Genomic DNA, 22,190 nt, shown 5'->3' on the forward strand with positions numbered 1-22,190 from the left:
GGTGCTGGTGACTGCAAGACTCCAGGGATTAGTAATGGGAGAGAGTATGCATTTTATTTCTAGGTCACCAATTGAAATTAGTCCTGTTCAGTGGCAACCTTTGACAGCCTGTGAAGGAGATCTGGTTAACATAGGTGCCACTCTGTGGGTGGTATGGGGCTGGAGCACCAACGGGGAGGTGTTGGGGCAGGGAAATGTGGATGCTCAGCACCCATTGGCGGGCCCTGCCAATCAGCTCCTCCATCTCCCTTCCAGCGCCTCCCCTTCCCTCCCACTGCCTCCCATCCACCGAGGATTAGCTGTTCAGCAGCGAGCAGAAGGCGCGGGGGGGAGGAGAGGAGCAGGAAGAGATGGAGCGAGGGTGGGGTTCACTTGGGGGCAGCAGCAGGAAGTAGTGTGGAGCGGGGGGGTCAAGCACCACCCGGCCAATTAGAAAGTCGGTGCCTCTGCTGGTTAAAGTGTGTGTGTTTAAAAAAAAAAAAAAGGGGGGTGGGGGGGGGGGGTGGGAAGCGGTCGCGAGAGGGAGGGTCATCTGAAGGCTGTCTTGATAGGCCTAGTGGAGAACTGTCCCTCTCAGAAAGTACCATCACAACTGTCATGCTTGCTGGCAGATGTAGAAAGAGACCAGAGGTTGCACTTGCAAGGAAGACCTGGTGAGGAAGAGTCACTTTAGAGTAGATCTTCCATCTCAAGGTTAATGTACACAAGCAGGGCAGCATGGGGAAATGTACACTGCTGCTGCCTGGTCTGTAAATAGGACTTCAGTTTCCAAGGCTATCAATTCTTTCATGAGCACTGAATTCATTAATGTATTGTTTTAAAAAGTAAAATTAAACAAACCAATTTGACTGTAGCCACGTTGGACTGTTTCAAATTTAAAGGAAACTGTGTTTAAAAAAAATTGGTGGGAGCCGAGGGGGAAGAAAAGAATTATATCTATGTATATATACACACATAGGCCTGGTCTACACTAGAGCATTAGGTCAACATAAGGCAGCTTACATTGGCCTATTTATGTCAGCGTACACACTACAGCCTTGCTCCCACTGATGTAAGTGCCCTACTACACCAACATAATTCCACCTCCACGAGAGGCAAAGGGCTTATGTTGGTGTAGTTAGGGCGATGAAGTGCGTTACTTACATCGATTAGCTATCATTCTTGTAAATTTCATGGCTTCCCTTCTCCCACCCCCCAAGAATGGGGCAGCCACTCCAGGCATCCCAGCCCCCTACTAGGAGCACAGCTGCACCTGGTGGGGAGCTCCATGCTCAGAGTCCGGGTTGGTGAGAGCCCGGATGCCCCCGGTGCCCCTGGCTCCCCCACACTGGGAGCACAGAGCTGAGAAGCCTGGTGCGGCTGCCCCACTCCCAACGGTGAGCCAAGAAGCCCGGTGGGGAGCGGTAGCCAAGCAGAGAGGGGAGCAGGGAGCCAGGCTACCGGCGGGGATCTGCACACAGAGCAGAAAGCCCTGACTCTCAGCCCCCCACATTGCCCCTCTTAAGTTGGTGAGAGTGCTCCTAGTGAGGATGTGCACCACTGACAGAAGAAAGGCAGTGTGGACATGAACCACCTCAGTAATCACTGCAGTTGCTGTAAATTGACCTAACGTAGGTCAGCTTAAATTTATAGTGTAGCCATGCCAACATACACACCCTGACAAAAGAAGATTTTTTTGTTTTAAGCCATAATCCTCACATTAACACCACGTCATTTCAAAAACTGGTTTACTTTCTAAAGGAATATTTAAAGAAATCTTCAAGATGTGCATGTTTTACACTTCTAGGGAACATCTTTCAAGCCAGGAGTTGCTATTGCCAACCTTGTGTTCCTGTGCACTTTCACAGACATCTGTGCTTCTTATTACTACTTGCTCTTTATCCTTCACTTCTTGTTCTAGGACTGCAATCCGTGTTCTTAGCTGGTTTAGGAGTTTCTCCTTTTCATGGCACTCTGTGTCAAGAGTTGAATTTTCTCTTCGGAGGGACAGAACTTCTTGTTTTGCCCTCTGATACTCCTATCAAATGAAGATTCAGGGGAAAAATAGAAAAAAAAAAAAACACAATAGAAGTCTTCACATTAAAGTGTTACGGAAGAATTTTAGGATGAGCAGCTGAGCAGTTCTCTGGGAGGACTGGAGAATTGTAGATGAAAAACTAATGAAAAATTACAATGAGCTTGGTCAGCTCTAGCCAAGGGATTAGCCCTTTAGACAGATTCACCTTCATTATATTTCTATTCTTCTCTAGCCAAAATTTTCCTCAGAGGCTATTAGCTTCTCTGCAAATCACTCTGGTCCAGTGTGGAGCCTCACAAAAACCCCCTTACACTTTTATGATAACTTACAGACCAATTGTAAATGTGTCTGAGGCAAGGACAGTGTTTTCTTGTATGTTTGTATAACACTTAGCATGCTTTGGTGCTAGCCAATTAATACCAATAATTAAACAGAGTCCTGTGGCACCGGATGTATTGGAGCATAAACTTTCATGGGTAAATACCCACTTCGTCAGACACATGACATGCGTCTGACGAAGTGGGTATTCACCCACAAAAGCTTATGTTCCAATACAACTGTTAGTCTTAAAGGTGCCACAGGACTCTGTTGCTTTTTACAGATCCAGACTAACACGGCTACCCTTCTGATACTTGACAATAATTAAACAGTTATACAAATGCACTAATAATAAAGATGCAAGAATAATTTAATGATCCTCACCTAATTATATGATTTTGTCTTTGAAAAAGTGAACACCTGAGTGTCAATGCTTGAAGCAGATTACAGTTACTATAGTTTTGATTTCATTTGTCTGTGGAATTTGTAATCATATTTTACACAATAATAGAACTAAAAAAATGTCTAGTAGATTCTTAAGCAAACTTTTACAAAAGCACCATTTGGCCTTGCCTCAAAAGCAATACTACCTAGCCCTTGCAACATCTCTGCGTGAACAAGTGAAAAATAACTGTAGAATTCTATTCACAAGACAAGGAAAGAAACGAAACATCAGACGGGCAACATACCAATATTGCTACTGTGCTAATGGAGACCATTGGCATAGAGTAGAGGTCAGAGAAAATTGCACACAAACAGTTCACAGTGCAGTTTTGTTTGTGTTTTCCTGCTGTTACTATACTTTATTCTCAACAAATCCAATGATTTTTTCATTATTCTTCTTTTATTATGGAGTAACCTGTTCATTTTATGGCTGTATTGTGTTATGCAAATGGAGCGGGGAAAGTTCATCTGTACTGATTTCAGAATAATTCTCATCCATCTTGTCATATGCCTTTGGTTAGGCCACCTCCTCCTACATGCAGGGGCAGCTCCAGGCACCAGTGCATCAAGTGTGTGCCTGGGGCAGCAAGCTGCAGGGGGTGGCCTGCTGGTCGCCATGAGGGCGGCAGTCAGGCTGCCTTCGGTGGCGTGCCTGAGGGAGGTCCGCTGGTCCCATGGTTTCGGTGGCAATTCGGCGGAGGGTACGCCAAAGGCGCAGGACTGGCGGACCTCCCACAGGCATGCCGCCAAATCTGCGTTACCAGCAGACCTCCTACAGGTGCGCCGCCGAAGGCAGCCTGACTGCTGTGCTTGGGGCAGCAAAATACCCTGTCTATGCGCAAATGTTTGTGAAAAGAAAAGAAAAAAAAAAAAATCCTCTTACTAACTGCAAACAAGTGTCTCTCTCTCTCTGGTCAATTAAAATGTAATGGAAGAGGAATAATTGTACATATGGCATGTATAACAACTAAAGAGACAACATCTTGTTCAATTCACTGTAATGGAAGCCTACTACCACTGCTAATGGTATATAATGATAGTACTACATTAAAAGAATTAGATTAAATAGCAGGTAAAAAATGTGGTGCCTCAAACAGTGTCATGGCGCGTGAAAGTTGGTAGGTCGGAGAAGGAGGCTGAATATCTGTCAATGAAAGGAGGATTTCAGCAGAGGAAAGAGAATTAATTCAAAGAACATAACAATGGGCCCTGCCATCTTCTTCTCCTTAGTGACCCCTCTTATCTTAAAGAGTTCCAGGGCTTAACAACAGTGATGGGTTTCTGATTGTGCATATCCTTTACCTGCAATACAGCATGGAGCTCTCCAAAGCTTGGATCATGCAAGACTAAATCCGGTCTTATGAAGTTGGGTATTTTTTAATACACCACCACTCTGGTTAGAAAATGCAAGTTTTTAGCAGGAAGGAGTTAGAGTGAAAACCAGAGAAACCCACCTCAGCCAATAGCTCAGGGTTGGGAGGTAAGGGGCAGGAAAAGCGACAGATAGACCAACCTTCCTCAGAATAACTAATGGCCTTGTGGTTAGGGCACTCATTTGGGATGTGGGAGACCTAGGTGAAAGTCCTTGCTCTGGCTGGCTCAGCGTAGTTTTTCCATCCCATGTCACTTCAAAATCAGACAGAGCAGGGACTTGAACCCAGGTCTCCCATGAGTGCCCTAACCACCAGGCTCCTGGCTATTCTGAAGTAGGTCTCTCGAGATCTCACTCTCATTTTTTGCAAAAAAAAATTGGAAGGTCCCTACTTTGTCTTGATGTGCAAAAGGAAAAAATTCCGAAGTTGTGAAAACTTTCACAGAACAGGAAACATTTCCTGCCCAACTCCACTCATGAGCTCTAGGGACTGGAAGGCCACAGCCTCTCCAGCGACACTATTCAATGTAGTGCTGCTGTTCAGCAATGATGCAGCTGGTCTCCAAGTTTCACTCTCACTGCTAAGTGTATAGTGGAAGCGGCCACACCTATATCATTGAAACAACATCATAACCTTACAGTACCCTTGATTATCCAGATCACTTGGGCACACATTATCGGAACTTTAATGACTTTTCATTATAAATAGAAGATGATGGTATGATCTAAAACTCTGTTACTGTAATAAAGAACAGCAGATTTAGACAATCAAGATTGTACCAGGTATGTTTAGTGATCAAGCATGTTGTAATAAAATTTGCAATTTAGTCTTCAATAAACTATACCTATGCAAAAAAAATAATTATTGCTGAATTGAGTCAAAAATATTTGGCAAGCCTTAAAAGAGAATCCCAATGCCAGATGTTGAGAAGGGGTTCACATAGGCAGTTTTCTCTATTTCTTCCCTATCCATTTCAAATAGAAGTTTCTAGAAACAATGCCAGAGAAATGGGGAAGATAAAACCCAATTTTCCTGCTGCTGCCTATAACTCAGACACTCAATGTCAGTCTGATTATCTTGCCTAACAATATGGCTGACCAGGGCACTGCTACATGAGAAGTAACACTGCATGAAAGCACTGAATTCAGTATTAATTCAGAATTTTGCTAGGCACTTTACAAAACAAATCCAGTGATTATAAGCTCTTGGGCAGGGATCAATCTAATTTTAAATAGTAGCAGGATAGAGTCTATTTAGATTTTTAAAATGTTTTTGCCAAGGACTGTGAGGAATGAAAAGTTTAATAGTTTCCCCCTCCCTCATGTCTTTTGTTTTTTGGGGGACACCCAAATAGTTTGCCAGGTCATATCTGAAAGTTTTGTTGAGAAGAACAAAAATTAAACTTTAAGTCAGCTGGAGACCATCTCTTTTTACACCAGGGTACCAGAGATCATGCTCAGGGGAATTCCTTTTGCAAAGTTAGCAGTGACACTATCAGGGTCTGCAAGGTCCACAAAACATTAATGCCTGTTCATTCTCTTCCACAAAAAAAACACCCAGACCATTAACTAACTCTTATCTGCCATGCTCACACCTTACTGCACATTAATATGAATGAACTACACAATTTCAGTTCATCAACAATGTAACCATATGTCACTTACTTTCAGAATCTTTCCCAAACATTCTTGTTCTGTATTACAAGACCACCAGGTTTTCCTCTAGCTTTTTTGTAAATGTCAGCAAAACGGCCAGCTGACAGGCCACTGACCAGTTCAGCTGACAGAAAGCATGTTGGGTATATACACATGTGCACTTCAGGAATGATGTCCTCTCTCACATGAGTGTTGCAGCCCTGATCTACATGAAGCCTTTCAAAAACCTAACCCTTAAACTCACCTCATGCAAACTCAGATCCACAGAGTCCAAGGCTCTGGGCGTTGTTTTATTAGGTGAGCCTACAAGCAGCTACTGTAGCTGATTTTGTAAGGTGGAAACCCTGACCCCTCTCTCAACAAAAGAAAGATTTTTGTCTTCCCTTTGGTACCCCACCCATGGGTTTTTGTCACTGAAGTATGAGCTCTGGCCCACGGTTATTACCAAGTTAATAGGCAACATCTTCAGGTTTATTACTAAATGAACACTTCATTCTCACTGGCTAGTGAATACCTCTGAACTATCCATTTATATACAGTAACTCCTCACTTAATGTTGTAGTTAGGTTCCTGAAAAATGCGACTGTAAGGGGGGGGGGGAAGGAGGGGAGAAAGCGTTAGGTTCCAGGGATTTTTTTTTCCAACCAGACAAAAAAACATACGTGTGTACACACACACACACACACACACTTACTTTAATACTGGGACACAGCAATGATGATTGTGAAGCTTGGTTGAGGTGGTGAAGTTAGAGGGTGGGATATTTCCCAGGTAATGCCTTATTACTAAATGATGAACTAGCATTGGGCTGAGCCCTCAAGGGTTAACACATTGTTGTTAATGTAGCCTCACACTCTACAAGGCAGCACGAATGGAGGGAGGGGAGACAGCATGGCAGACAGAGACAGACACCCTGTGTGTGTGGGGGAGAGAGAGAGAGAGAGAGAGAGAGAGAGAGAGAGAGAGAATGTGCATTGCCCCTTTAAGTACACTGACATCACTCTAAGTACATTGCCTTTAAAAAGATCAGGAAGTTGAGACAGCAGCTGCAGCCAGCAAGCTCTCTCCATCCTGAGCCCTGTCCTGTCCCCACCCTGCTCTATATGGAGAAGGGGTAAGCCGGGGGCAGGAGTAGGGGGAGAGGGGATACCCTGACATTAGCCCTGCCCCCTGCCTCTCCGCACAGCAAGCAAGAGGCTCGCGGGAGCAGCCCCGAGGCAGAGGGCAGGAGCAGCACGTGGCAGTGGGGTGGGGAGGGACAGCTAAACTGCCGGCACTGGTAGCCTGCTGGCAGGGCCGGCTTCAGGCACCAGCCCACCAAGCATGTGCTTGGGGCGGCACCTGGGGGGGGGGGGGCGGCACAACGCTCTGGCCCGAGAGCGGGGCCACGACCGGGCTCGCCGCCCTCCCCCCGGCGCTCCGGCTCGTCGGGAGAGCGGGGCCCCGGCTGGGCTCGGCGCCCTCCCCTGCCATGCTCCCCGCCGGGGGGGTTGAGGGGGGGTAGCGGGAGGCTTTTTTTGCCTGGGGCGGCAAAAAAGCCAGAGCCGGCCCTGCCTGCTAGGCGGCTGCTGCACTGGGAACTTAGGGGAACGGGGAGATGAAAGGGGGACTGCTGGTCCACCCTGGTTCCAAGCCCCCACCAGCTAGCTCCAATGGGCTGCTCTTCCTGCAAGCAGTGGACAAAACAGGCGGCTGCCAAACAATGTTATAAGGGAATATTGCACAACTTTAAACAAGCATGTTCCCTAATTGATCAGCAACATAACAATGAAACAACGTTAACTGGGACAACTTTAAGTGAGGAGTTACTGTACACACATGGCAAGGATGACTCCTACAGTATAAGACCCTATCTCTCCCCCATGCTTCAATAAAGGTGTTAGAGAAATAGCTTATATGGCAACACAGAAAACTTTAAACAAACATTCCTAGAATTTATAAGAGCTGATTATTTTAGAATTAAATTTGATCTAACCCAAATTCAATAGTACTACTAAAGGGTTTGATTTGACTTATTTTTAGTTGAATATTAGTAAGAATATATTAGCTTTGGTGATTGTTCTCTTGATTTGATTTAAGTATTTTAATTTAGAAAAAAAAAAAAAAAAAACAGTCACATATCTTTCAATAAGCATTGTGGGTCCCTAACCTTTGAGGACCTGGCTCAACCTAAAAGCCTCTCCCCCGAGTTAGCCTTTGGTTCCCACAAATGCTTTATCTCCCTCCCTCCTTAATTAAAAGCAATCTCTTCCTTAAATTAAGTTGTATTTAATATGAAGCAATAGCACAGAAAGAGGAGTAAATGTTTAGGCAAATAGCTTTGATAAAGGTATAGGGATGGGGCATTCTGAGGGCAATAGCCAGTTACCTTGCAGGGGTTTGTTTCTGAATAACCCTCAGCAATTATCCAGCTATACAGTGCTTATGCAAATAGATTTTCCTGAGCCAGAGTGCAAAGATTTGCATAATAGAAATAAACATACAATTATGGTCAATAGTTACTCAGCAGTTACAGTCTGTACTGAAATGTTTCCTCCAACCCAAACGTATTTGAAGTCAGAACTACTTATGTAGCAATTTTATATGCTTTATTTATTCTCCCCTCCTCATCATACACACAAAGGTCTTGTACAGCTCCCAGAACTACTCTGGAGCAAGCTGTAATAATATCTTAAGGTTGGGATATCCCATCCTAAGTGTATCAAAATAAGGAGCCAGATCCTTAGCTGGTGTGAACTGGTAGAGCTCCAATGACTAAAGTGAAGCTATGCTGATTTACATCAGCTAAATATCTGACACAAAAAGACTTAAATTTACTGGAATTCATTAAGTGAATTGATTTTTAAAGGCAAAAATGTTACCGGTAACACAACTTTTAATTCCCCAATAAGCATACCATTTATTACACTACTTTTACTATACCTCTTCAAGTCCTGCAAATTTGGATTTCAGCTCCCTTATAGAAGATTCAGACTTGTATTTTTTCTCTGTGAGATCCTTATTCACAGTTTCAAATTCAGATACCCTGGTTTCTAAGTGATGTACTTTTCTGTTGCAAGTTGCTTCCATCTCTTTCTTTTGCTGTTCATGCTGAAGCTGGTACTGTGCTTGAATCTTAAGCAGGAAGACAAGGATATTAATCGTGCATATATACAGCATACAGACAAACATCTGATTTTACATACAGATATATTAATTTAAAATTCAATTAAATACAGTTAAAGAAAAAACGCACACCAGGCTCACAAGAGATACAAACAATATTAAAACTCAACATTTATACATTCCCCCTTCACTGTAGAGTTCAGGGAGTCTTTTTTTTTTTTTTTTTTTTTTTCCCTCCAGAAGATGCTATTAGATGAGGGACTATTTACTTCAACAGATTGCCAAGAAGTACTCTTGCATATCTATGCTATAGATTGGAAGTATTCGATCTATAGCTGGTGCTGCTCTACCTGAGCCAGATGCCTATATTTCTACTTACCCGTAGCACTTTCTCCTTTTCTGCTGTGATTTCTCGGGAGTACTTGTTAGTCAATGAAGTGGTCTGTGATGTCCATTCATTTTGCAGTTTATCCAGTTCCTTACTTTTTTCTGCCAAAGCCTGAAAAAAAAAAAAAAAAAAAAAATCACATGCTGATTTCTGTTTGTATAGCAGTAACTTTTTTTTTTTTTTTTTTTTTAAGTCAATTTGGTATAGATTTAGCACCGCACTTTCAGGGTTTGTTTTGTTTAAAATAAAGGCTGCTTCCTACCTGCTGTGTTACAGTTAGTCTTTTTGAAAGTCCCTCTTCTGATCTGTGTAGCTTATCTTCCAACATACTGTTTTCCATCTATTAAAAAAAACCAAATCCCCACAAACTATATTATAAATTATTAAGCAGTCCACGCTAAAATTAGATTTTTCCTTTATAATAAGAACCTTACCAATATGTAAAATGACCATATTATTACTATCAGTGGTGACAGTATACAATAATTAGGAAGTCTCCTTCCAAACCACTAGCAAAATAAAAAAAAAATATATATATATATTCATTACACTTTCTACACAGCAAATATTGTAAGTAATATGTCAGTAAGTTATATGATTGAGGAAGCAGGAAGGGAGGAAAGAAATTTGCTCACAATATTGTAATGGGTTTGATTTAAACAGGAAGATCTCTAAAGCACTTAAATATTTTTTATTTTCCATGCAAATTTGCTGGTCTTGTGTATTTATTTCTCTGTTTCTTCTAGAAACAGAATACTTTTGCCTAACTTCAAACCCACTTGTTCATCATAGTTTGAAATTTATACTCAGCTGTTACTGGAGTCACACTCCACTTAAGAGATTTTAAAATAGCAGATGGGTGGGGGGAAATATCCTTAGGAAGCAAACAGCATATACACCATCTGCAAACGACTTACTTGTGCCAGCCTAGATTAAGAGAGGAGGGAATTCTGTCCCATAGCACAAACTTCCCTTTAACTACAAATTATCCTCAGTGGGAGTTGAGGGAAATTCATTAGCTTAAGATCCAGGAAGGAGTTTTGAACTAATTATAGGTTTAACACATTCAGCATCTCTAGTTTTTCCCTCTCATAGTATAGTTTTCAAACCACTGCAGTCTAGTTATACCAGGCAGGCCTATTAAATGGAAACTTTCTAACGTTACTATTTATTATTTTCAAGCATAAATATACAACAAGATAAAAACTTGTATTTATATACGTCTAAGACATTAGGCACAGTTTTCATCTAATTTAAACTGGTAATAAAAACAAACGGCAACTTTCTTGAAGTCACTTGAGTTAGCCTGATTCTCATCTTGGGTGTTACTGCTTATACATATGGTACATGCACATAGCACCAGCTTAGCAATAAGAGCTAGCCAGTGTACTAATCATATGCTTTAAATATCCTTCTAATTTGGTGCCTGATCTTGGAATCGGATTTGCATGTGTGGACCATTACCCCTACTGGGAAATCCATTCAATGGGGCTCTACATGGAAGGATGAGCCTTCATGGATCGTACCAAGGTTCAAGGCTCATCTTGTTCTATCTGATCTATTAAGGTTTTAATTGATAGTGTTTGTGTTTTTTCTTAATAAAAGAAAGACTTAAAGCTAACCTTTAAATTTTTAATGCAGACGGCAAGATATTTCTTGATGTCACTGTCACTTCCTGCCAAAAGCTTTAGAGACAAGTGAGTGAGATGTTTGAATGGATTGGTTTCCACTACATTTAAACATGCAGGCATGCAATCCAGTGCTGGGGAAGATGTTACAAGTTGAATTAAAAACCTATAAACACACCAACAAAAGACAAGTGTTTAAAACAACAGTCTCTTGAATTAAAAAGGTTACAGCCATTTAAACTTCACTGTCTCCCTGGGCTTCTCCCACCATTATTTTATAGCTACACTGAGACATCTGAGAATTCAACCAAGAGCCTCCTCTTGATCAGCTCTCAACATTCTGGCCACCAGAATGGACAATCGCATCAATTAGGAAAATTATTTGAACAACAATGTTGACTGTCTAGACAGGTAGCTAAATTATGTTCAAATCTGGTAATGAGAAAGCCATTTTTAAACTGTGTTTTCAAATGAGTTTTAGACCCAGCTTTCTCCAGTACAGACAGACCCTAGATGTGCTGCACTAATCAAGGAACAAGAAGTACAAAGTTGTTCTATCTACATGAGAAATAAACTAGAGCAGTGCTTCTCAAAGTCGGGCCGCCACTTGATCAGGGAAAACCCCTGGCGGTCCGGGCCAGTTTGTTTACCTGCCGCGTCCACAGGTTCAGCCGATCGCGGCTCCCACTGGCCATGGTTCACCGCTCCAGGCCAATGGGGGCTGCGGGAAGAGCGGCCAGCACATCCCTCAGCGCGCGCTGCTTCCCGCAGACCCCATTGGCCTCGAGCGGAGAACCGCAGCCAGTGGGAGCCGCGATCGGCTGAACCTGCTGACGCGGCAGGTAAACAAACTGGCCCAGACCGCCAGGGGCTTTCCCTGAACAAGCAGCGGCCCAACTTTGAGAAGCACTGTACTAAAGGAAAACGTGTTTTCCCCTCCCCCCCCAAACTGAGTTAGCTTACATGATTTGATGCACTACTTAACATCTAGCATACACAGTTTAGCACAATAATAATAGTGCTGGGTACAATGTTGTAGCCCCTCAGGATTTGTCTTCATTAGAATAAAGGTGTATTGTGTGTTTACTAACACATGGTAACAAGGTAAAATTCTAGTAAAAACAAGACAATTGTAGTTTTAACATATGCTAGCAGGTCAAGGTAAAACCTAGATTCTCCCTTTGTGTTTACCTCAACCTGCTAACACACATGAAGACTAAAAACCTTTAGGCCTCATCTACACCACAGTTCTTTTTTACAGTTAACTCAAGGGAGCTAATGCATTTGAAAAGGCTAGGATAGATATTCCCCAAACATCTGTTCCAAGATACAATGCATAAGGGCACCATGAAAGATGGCATTCAGGGTATGTCTGCACTCCAATTGGGAAATGTGATTACAGCATTAAAGTTAGCTCAAGTAACAAAAGCGATGAAGCAGCAGCAGCCCGGGCAATGGTACTTGAGTACTCACCTATGGACACGGGCAGGCAGGACTAGCTCATGCATCTGCCTATGCTGCCACACCTTCACTGCTATTGTTAGTTGAGCTAGCTTTGATGCTATAATCACACCTCCTGATTGCAGTGGAGACATACCCATAAATGCTTATGCACAAAGCTGAGAACAGGTAATCACACAAACTGAGAGGAGCTCAGATAACAAGTAAGAGAGGGCAGAGTTATGTAGAACTTTGAAGATGTAACTAGATGATTTAATCTGATTCAACAGTGAATGGGGAGAAAGTGGAAGAGTTGAAAGTGGGCAGTAACATCATCAAAACAAGAGGCAATGAAAATGGCCTTAGCTGTAATATCTTGCAGGGAGCAGACCGGGACAATGTGGATTTCAAGGAGACCAGAGAGGAAGTTGTTGCAGTAGGCAAAGTGACATACAGTGAGGGCCTGAATGAGAGATTTGTTTGAGAGGATGGAAAGAGAAATCTTGGAAAAGCTGAGGAAGAAGTGGCAAGATTTAGATATGGCCTGGATGTGAGGCAATGGAGGAATCAAGTCAATATCCACATTGCAGTCCTGAGTGATGGGGAGAATGGTGGTGTTGACAAGGAAAGAATTTTAGTTCTTAAATTACCAGGACAGCAAAGCGGTCTTCCTCTACCATTTTTTCTTAGCAGAGTTAAGGAACATTTCAAATACAAAACCACATGAACAGCTCCCCTGGCTACCTCTATCGCTGGCACTTGTAAAGGCATTACTCATCATCACCACGCTATCCAAGCACCCATACAACCAACTGTGAGGGTTGCAGTGAAATGCTCCCTCAGGTAAGAATTTCCATTTATTGAATGCTTCTTTCTAATCCAAATTCTATCAAAATAATGAAACTGCCCTTACCGAGGCACTTGTTTTCCTTGTTCCAAAATGCATTGTTCTAACAAATCAATGAATTTCTGGGGAAAAGCTGAAAAATCTACAAGCAATCCTTGTTGGCTCTTTAAACTGCAAAGGAAACAAAAGGATGGCAAAGGTAACAGTCAAGGGAAAACAATCTTTATTCTGAAACATTGTCAGTCTAAACAACATATTAGCTTTTCTAAATGAGATCTGGGTGGTAGTTCTATTTTATTCAAACAACATTTTTTTTTTGGTCATTAGCAATTTCCCTTAGTTGGGCAGTTTTTCCTCTGTACTCTCTTACTAGGAGGTTTCAGTTTCTTCCCTCCTATTAAAGTAGGATCTGGATAGTAAAGGAGACAGCCATATCTTTGAGAACACACACAAAGATAGTTACTACAAAACAGTTTAAGAGAAAAGCATCTTATTTCTTTTTTAATACCAATGCCCGCCCTTATGTAAAAAGCCACCAGACACTGACTTTACTAAAGACAGCAATACTATATGCACCATAACTTCAGACACTACATGAACAAAACTCAAAAGTTCACAAAATTAATTTTTAACAGCATAAAACAGAACTTTCAAAGAACCAAATTCATTCTGTTAGGCAGCGTATCTAACATTGTAAAAAGTTATCCTTGTTAACAGAAGTTTTACATTATTAATACAATACTTTAAAGAAGGATTATCATCTCATTTCCTATAATTATACTCCTCTACGACACAAAGAAATCTTTCAGAACAGAATCTGCTTCCAAACTCAAATGCTGACACGTATACCAACCAGTAAGTACATTATATTAAAATGACAATACAATGCAGCTGGCATGTAAACTACAAAGAGTTTATAGCAACAGTAAATTAAGTAAGAAACATAGAATATTGTACATATTTGATCTTAAAACAACGTTCACAATGATAGCAAGTTCCATTGTTTCCTGGATAAAAGCAGCAAATAGCAATTACCTCTGAAAATCTTCCTCTCCTATAGCAACAGAATACAAGAATAATGGATCTGCATCATCTGTAATACGCACACTAAGTTCCTGTCAAAGTTAGGGTAGAATTATATTAACATTATTTGTTGAACATTATGGTGCCAAGCGGCATGCTGTTAAAGTATACAGGAGACACGACACAAAAAAATTTACATTTACAAAAAAGACAAATGTACTACAATTAAGATACAAAGTACAAGGTGACTAAAGTGGTGCTTTTATCACACCTTTGGTTCAGACTTTTTTTTAATTTGGTAAATAATAGCAGATATTAGTGGTGACTCACATTGACAAGTGTAGTCAAGTTGATCTAAAATGTGCATTTTAAATCATCAGAATAATATTTTGTATGATCCCTAAACACATCATGGTACATTTAAACACAAGATTATATGTTTATACAGAGATTTACAAAAAACGTTTCATAGCACCTTATAGAATCTTAAGCAATGCAAAAAGCAAAAAAGCCTGTGTCACTGCATCAAGGCAGTTTACATTCTGTTTTAGCACACAAAAGATAGCAGATATACAAAAGATGATTTTTTGATACAGAGCATACCTTCTTATGGATAGGACTTGATGATGTAAAAGTTTCAACAGTTAGCCTTATATCAGCCCTCCTGCAATATAAATAGAGACTCTCACACTCAACAAAAGACATTTCATCAAAAGGTTTAGATTAACATTTGAACTCATGCTTTCTACAAACGTATTGTAACATGGTGTTAAAAAAAACAAACACACACACGTACTACAGTTCCATTCCTGCTAGGAATAAAATTATGTATAGCTAGACAAATTTATAAACATTTGAGTGAAGTTGCAAATGCCTAACCAGTCAATAGGTTTAGTAATCAATATTTAATGAAGACTGACATCTCTCAGTGCACAAAGTTAAGCACATGCAAAGAGTCTTTTCAGAATTGTTGCCCTATTTTGTACCATAGTTACCAGCACAACTTAATCCTCTGTATTGTTTCTATCTACAAATACTCTTTCAGACCTAATACTTTTAGATTTCCGTGTACTGCAATATTAACTGTTTCTGGTTTTCATTTTGGGTGTTTAATTCTGGCTAGAGTTGTAGTCATGAGTTCATGGACTGAAGAGATTCTTCAACCATTACAACTTTTTTCTTAAGTTCAGAAATAAATGGGACAAAGTTTCAACTTTTTATCAATACTTTCTTCTAATGATTTAGTAGCCTATAAAACTGCTTGGAATGAACTCTCAGGAGTTACTTTTTTTATTATTTTATTTTTATTAAATAAATCTTCCTTAGTACGGAGTATTCACACTCTCAGAGGAATGGGGAGCCTCTACAGCAGTGGTTCCCAAACTTTAACAACCTGTGAACCCCTTGTCAAGTCTCGCGAACCCCCTCCTAAAAATGAATATTTCCAGGGATTTTCTCCTTTACCTGAGTATAAATGATAAAAGCAGTGAACTTGGAAATATAAAATTTGTTTTTATGGCATTCTTATTACACACTATTTATTATTAATTATTATTTATCATTACATTATTTTTATTACATTATGAAAATGGCAAAACTCTTCCAAGATCTCATTTTCGTAGCTTGTATCACTTTGAAGAAGCCTGTTATAAGACAAGGCTCCTATGTTTCATCAAGGAGTATCAGATGTGAAACAGCATGAAGGTATTTAAGAAGCCAACTCAAAGAGTTCCTTCTACACAAGCATTCAGGTCTTGAGCAGTCCAGGCAAACAACGCACGTTACAACAAAGCTTAAACTTGTTCTTCATAATCATTTTAAAAACTATACTAGCTGCCTATTTAACTTTAAAAACAGCAAAAAATATCTCCCTTTCCATTTCTTATAAGGAGTCTTGAAGTTTAAATCTCCTCAGTGTGATAGATGTGCTTGCTTTGATCTGCTTAGCTCTTGGAAGTCCAGGGGCTCCGGGCTCCTGGTCCCGTGCTGCCCGGGGTCCCTAAGGCAGCTCTGTCCGCCATACAGGAAAGGGTCTGGGCATTATCTAACCACCAGAAACAGCAGTGACAGTTCTCTAGTAGACAGGACCTTAAATTCCCCAGGCCTCTCCATACTGTGGTTACTTCACCTTGAGAGACATGGAGAACGCTAAACCAAGAATAAAAACTACAGCACTAACTAGATCCTCTATTTTCAATGCTGAGAGCCAAATTTTCAGAAGAGCTCAGCACCTACTCAGGGGTCAGCTCCCATTTAGGCACCTCAATATGTGCTAGAGTTTCAAAATAACTCAGCGTCAAACATGGTGATAACTTATGAAAATCTGGCCAGTTATTTTGATGCCTAGATGGGAGCTGAGCTCTTCTGAAAAATGCCATCTCAGCAATCAGTCTACGCTAAATTAAAGCATTAAAAGCTAAAGTAAAATATCTTCCCTGTCTAGCTGTGTTGCATCACTCCCATAAAATATTCTCAAGAATTCAGTGACATACTGGCAATTAGAAACCAGGAGTACAAGATTTGAAAGGCTCCAGACTGGCAACACCAATGGGACCACCATGACTGATCATCTTAATCCAAGTCAGACAGCGCAACAGGAGCAAATACAGCAAATACAAAGGGACGCAGGCAAGATTGAACATTTTCTTAATTATTTTTAATAAAAAATTTTTAAAGAAAAAATAATGGTACTGTTGTGACAGGAAATTGTTTATTCTCCAATTATATAAATTTAATTACATCCTACATGAAATTACACTATGGTAATTAACATCTTGTGATCCCCTGCCTTGCTAAAACTGCACCATAAATTCCTCAAAGCTGCATATACAGATGATTAAATTTCAGAACCAAGTCTCAGCTTTGGACTTAAGAAATCAGAATGTTCCAGTTATCCTGTGGAAGCAAAGCTTCAAGAATTCCTCCATTTCTTTAGACAAGGTGGTTCTACTGTTAGACAATATCATATTTCTCAGAAAGGTTTAAAAGCATGCTAAGTTGTATAAATAGGTTGTATTTTACAGAATGTTTTGTATTCATGCTATCCTTTATTGTAGAAACTTATTAGCAAGTAAACTATATGTAATCTCTGTTTGCATATGCAGAATCTGTCAGAAGTATTGTCAAAAATAAACATTGTGCTAGAAGCAGCTTGTTATCTTCTAGGGATAATTGTTACAAAGGTCTGTGTGAACTTCAAAATATGTAGAAAATTAGATAAGAAAAGGGATGAAAGGTTTGTGGTAATACTGTAAAATCACTCTTTGCTGTAAACAAGCAAGGTATAAATATGAGCAAAACTGAGTTAATAGTTTTGGAACAGTGAAGATGTAAACTGCATGCCTGTTCTCCAGATTGGGTAAAGTATTAACCCTTTCTGTATTGTGCTGATTTATCTATCTGATTGAGAGTCATCAGAATTGAACCCATCAGCACTGCTAAGGATCCTGTGGTATTTAGAATTGCTGAAGGATCAAATACATTAAACCACAGGCATGCAAGAGGAAATGGGAGATGATACATTTACAAGGTGGTGGTTTGCACATGGGATGGAGAAATTTCACCTTTGTCTCAGGGAATATGGCAGATTAATAATTCCCCTGAAATCTACATAAGGCCTAAAGGGTATCTCTATACTTAAAACGCTGCAATGGCACAACTCCCATCTGTTTAGATAATCCACCTCCCCGAGAGGCAGTAGGTAGGTCGACGGAAGAATGCTGCCGTCGCCCTAGCACTGTCAACGCCAAGGGTTAGGTTGGTATGTCTTCCAGGGCTGGAGATTTTTCACACCCTTGAGAATCATACCTATACCAATGTAAATTCCTAGTGTTGACCTAGTCTCAGAGTCGTGAGGAGCCCACAACACGTTTAGAACACTTGTAGCTCCTTGTGAGCACAAAAGGAGCCATGTACTTGTAAGAATAAGTGTATTAAACCAAGTTTACGACAGGAGGAGATGATAATGTGTGCACACATGCTGGAGGGAAGGTACAGTACTTGAGCAACAGAGTAAGAGCCCATCAGAACTTTTCAGAGGTTTCCAAAGTCCATCAGATCATCTGCACACTAGATAAAGACACAATACCGGAGGAGCAATTCGCATCTGACTTTCCAAACTCCTTTATCTCAGAAATTACTTCTGATTTTCCCCAAATTTAGCTAACAAAAAAAAGTATACACATCTGCCAGGTAGAGATTTGAAACAAAGACTATTTCATAGAGGGGGGCCTGTTTCAGGCATAAATAGAAGGCTGTCCACAATCTTAAATGTGAATAATCTCTTCCAATTAGTCCCATATATGCCATGACATATACATTGGCGCTCCCCATACTGCCCTGTTCCATGAGTATTCTGTGTTAGGCTAAGCTGGAAGCACTCTTGTGATCAGTCATATGCTCCTCACTCAGCCCAAGTCCTTACAGCAGGGCTACAGTGATGATCAGTGTCATAGAAGTGCTGCTATCAGACAAGCAGGTTATAGGGCTACATTCATTCACTGTTCAAGTTGGAATCCCTTTTGGCATTCACAATTTTCAAGTCTTGCATACATTTAAGCCACTGCTATAGTAAAATACAACGGAATGCTCTTACCCTTAAAGATGCCTCCCCTCCCCCTGTTTCAGGGTTGAGAGATGTTGGCAGGGCAGTATGGGGAAGTTTGTACTGCTGCTGCCCAGTATTTGTTTTGTTAATCAAATAAAAGAAGTGAGTGTCCAAAAGTGTCAATTTAGAACTAAATCCACTAAAATTAAAGAAAAAATGGTATCCCATGACAAAAACATCTGATGTGACAATTAGCACAGCTGACTTGGAGGAATGTGAATGTGCGCTTCTTTACTTATACAGTATTTAGAAATCAAAAGTTATAATTATTGTGTCCTATAGTGTTTGAGGGGTCATCCTTCAGAGGTTAGTAGATCTCGAGTTAGCAGATGCTGGGTTTGTTAACTACAGCTTCAGCACTGACACACATTTGTAACCCCAGGTTAAGAACTGTTGAACCCTGAATCTCAACCTCAATCTCAACTGGGACTCCAGAGTCTACACTACATTACGTGGGCCTGAGTCCAACCACCCGTATCCCAAATTTCCTAGTGCCCTCCCAAAATGTGGCCACTCTAGTTCTTCGTTCGTGGTGCAGCATGGGAAAATTTTACTGTCCACAAACTACAGTGTCCAGAGAACAGTCAGCCCATGGGATCATGGAATACTTTTGGTGCACTCCCAGAGCAAAAGTCCAGTGTGGCTGCATCTACGCTGCAAAGCAATAGTGCTTGAACCATGGGTCCTGGTTTGTCTCAGATTCAGACCATCCACCCTCATTGGGTGGATCTGAGCCCTGGGATAACATAATTTGTGTGTAGATGGAAGGGTGGTTATGCTTCATCCAGAGTATGAACCCTGGGCTTACAGCAGCCTAGACATACCCTCAGAGAGTACAGAATCAAGCTAGCCAAAGATTCACAAAAATGACAAGTCTTTACATGGTTCATTTAAAAATATGCTGTTTCACAAAAGGTGTTATCTTTTTGAAACTATCTTCATGCTCATCTAAACATTTACCTGCAAGAGGAAGACAATCTTCATCAGACACACTTTGGGAAAGCAGGTAGATCAAAAACACAAAGTAGGTTAAAAAAAAAAAATTAAGACTGCAGAATCATGCTTACATTTGATGTGAGAATACACATCAATGTTTCCTTCCAATAAAGTGAGCCTGGCTGCTCTGCTTGGACACAACTCTAGAGATAGTCAAAAATGAGACGAAATTAAAAAAAACATTTGCCAATTTACTACTCCTTTTTATCATGGAAATTTAATTTTGGGAGCAACTTCTCATCAAAACTGAACAAAAACACATCAACCACTCCTAATCAAGGCAGCGTAATGAGGCATAGAAGAATCCTACTCCAAGTCATGATTGCTAAGACAGCTAATGGCCAGGGTCTCTTTTTATAGCTCACTCTATGAATTATTGCTAGGTGGGGGAGGAAAGATGTCAATGGTTAGGAAAGATCTTTAAAACTAAAACTGTGTTTTGGAAAAGTGGTGTGTGTTTAAAAGAAAAGAAAAGAAAAAGCATAATGCTCATAAGACACCAGAAAACAGCCCAGAAACTAAACTTATCTCTTTAAACACAAAATACACAGAGCACAGGAAGAAACAAAGAAACAGTATGGACGTGTTTGAACTATCCCACTGATGTGACTCAACCATGTGCCTTCCATGCTTGGCTTCTATTCCAAGGTTACCAACAAAGCCACCAATGGCATTTATGGTTGTGGATTTCATGTGGACAACTCATCACTCAACTCACTTCTTACAGACCAAATAGCTATCTGAGCAGGGTTCAAACTGACAGCCTAGAATGCCCGCATATCCTATTTCTAATATTTTAAGATATCCAATTAGTGCCCTAAACGATTCCTTTCTACATTATACTCTCCCTCCCTAGAGTGATTTTACTTATCAATCTGACAGTAGTGCTGTAATTTTAGTCATATCCAAGAAAATCTGTTTGGTTTTTTAAAAGCCAACACTAACACTGTGTATGATATTTTCTTATAGCTTTCAGTCTGCTTGGACTGTAACATCCAAGGATATGTCTACACTGCAATAAAACACTCACGGCTGGCTCATGTCAGCTGACTCAGGCTTGCAGGGCTCCAGCTATGGGGCTATGAAATTGCAGTGTAGATGTTCAGGCTCTGGTACCCCAAGGGAGCCCAAACATATACACTGCAATTTTATAGCCCCACAGCCTGAGGCCCGTGACCTTGTGTCAACTACATGGGCCAGCCATGGTTTTATTGCAGTGTAGACATACCCAAGTGTACCACCTTCCCTAGTAGCTCTTGCTGACCTGTTAATTCTCCTCATGGGACTCTCTCTCTCATGTATAGAGTTCTAAACATTTACCATACACCTTCTGAGGCCAGGATGATAGCAAAGATGATGCTTCAGTGAGGTCCTGAAATTCCCACCAGAGCGCTCTTCCTGAATTCATGGGAGGGGAGCAGAGACTGGGCTAAATTTGCCATTCAAGTGCTTCCAACAAATAATCCTGATTTGAGTCATGCACTGCAATCCTGAAACATTCCTACAAGATGCATCATGACCCAGCTACAGCAACAATCTGGTCGCAGCATTACCTTGCCACATCATTCTGTGATATTTATCAAAGAAATCCTGAAGTTTGTAAGACAATACTATGACACTACTGCAGTTGGCAAATACAAAACAAAGTAATATAGCCAGGAAAACAACTAACAGAGGAGACAAGAGGAATGTCATGGCTAGAGTATGATTTTTACATTTCTCACTTTCTCCTTCCAACTCTTCTAGGTTGCTCTTTAGCAGCGTGCAAGTCATACGGATTTATGTAGTGGGTTTGTAATCTGCGCAAATGGAGACCAGGAAGAAGTTAAGATAATTGACATTTGTGACTGAATATCTGATTTCACTCCAGGTCCATCTCAGCACGTAGGAATATTTACTCAGTTCTCCCAAGCTAGGTCTGCATTCAGATGAGATACTTACATGGAATAATTAAATCTTGAGAGACCCAGAGTTGGGCACTCAGAAGGTGACACTCCTCCATAGGTGCTGACTCCATGGGTGCTCTGGGGCTGGAGTACCCACATAGAAAAATTAGCAGGTGCTCCACACCCACCGGCAGCCAAACTCCCCCCTCCTTGCCTCCTTCTCCCCCCCACCTTCTCCCAAGTCCGCCACGTCCCTGCTCCTCCTCCTCCCTCCCGGCGCTTCCCATTTCCCCCTACACATACACCGCCTAACAGCTGTTTGGCAGCGCTTAGGACTTTCTGGGAGGGAGGGGGAGGAGTGGGGATGCGGCGTGCTCAGGGGAGGAAGCGGAGAAGAGGCAGGGCTGGGGTGGGGACTTTGGGGAAGGGGTGGAATGGGGGTGGAGCACGGGCAGTGCAGAGGC

The 22,190-nt window shown here is 41.2% G+C and overlaps 1 protein-coding gene across 6 annotated transcripts in view; it reads right to left on the reverse strand.

Moving 5' to 3' along the window:
• LOC117879510 (spindle assembly abnormal protein 6 homolog) overlaps positions 1 to 22,190 on the reverse strand; it is a 42,727-nt gene that overhangs the window by 17,091 nt on the left and 3,446 nt on the right. For 2 of the 6 annotated variants that reach the window (XM_034774751.1, XM_034774754.1), the window contains exons 2-10: positions 14,842 to 14,902; positions 14,251 to 14,330; positions 13,282 to 13,386; positions 10,923 to 11,094; positions 9,563 to 9,640; positions 9,292 to 9,411; positions 8,730 to 8,921; positions 1,823 to 2,017; positions 585 to 650 (exon numbers count right to left, since the gene is read on the reverse strand). In XM_034774751.1, the coding sequence (XP_034630642.1) occupies positions 585 to 650; positions 1,823 to 2,017; positions 8,730 to 8,921; positions 9,292 to 9,411; positions 9,563 to 9,640; positions 10,923 to 11,094; positions 13,282 to 13,386; positions 14,251 to 14,330; positions 14,842 to 14,902 (1,069 nt within the window). Of the gene's footprint in view, positions 1 to 584; positions 651 to 1,822; positions 2,018 to 8,729; positions 8,922 to 9,291; positions 9,412 to 9,562; positions 9,641 to 10,922; positions 11,095 to 13,281; positions 13,387 to 14,250; positions 14,331 to 14,841; positions 14,903 to 19,911; positions 19,984 to 22,190 lie in introns of those variants that run through there. The other 4 variants (XM_034774753.1, XM_034774755.1, XM_034774752.1 and 1 more) reach the window with 3 other exon arrangements.

The sequence above is a fragment of the Trachemys scripta genome, chromosome 6 (genome assembly GCF_013100865.1).
Source record: "Trachemys scripta elegans isolate TJP31775 chromosome 6, CAS_Tse_1.0, whole genome shotgun sequence".
Classification (NCBI taxonomy): Eukaryota; Metazoa; Chordata; order Testudines; family Emydidae; genus Trachemys; species Trachemys scripta.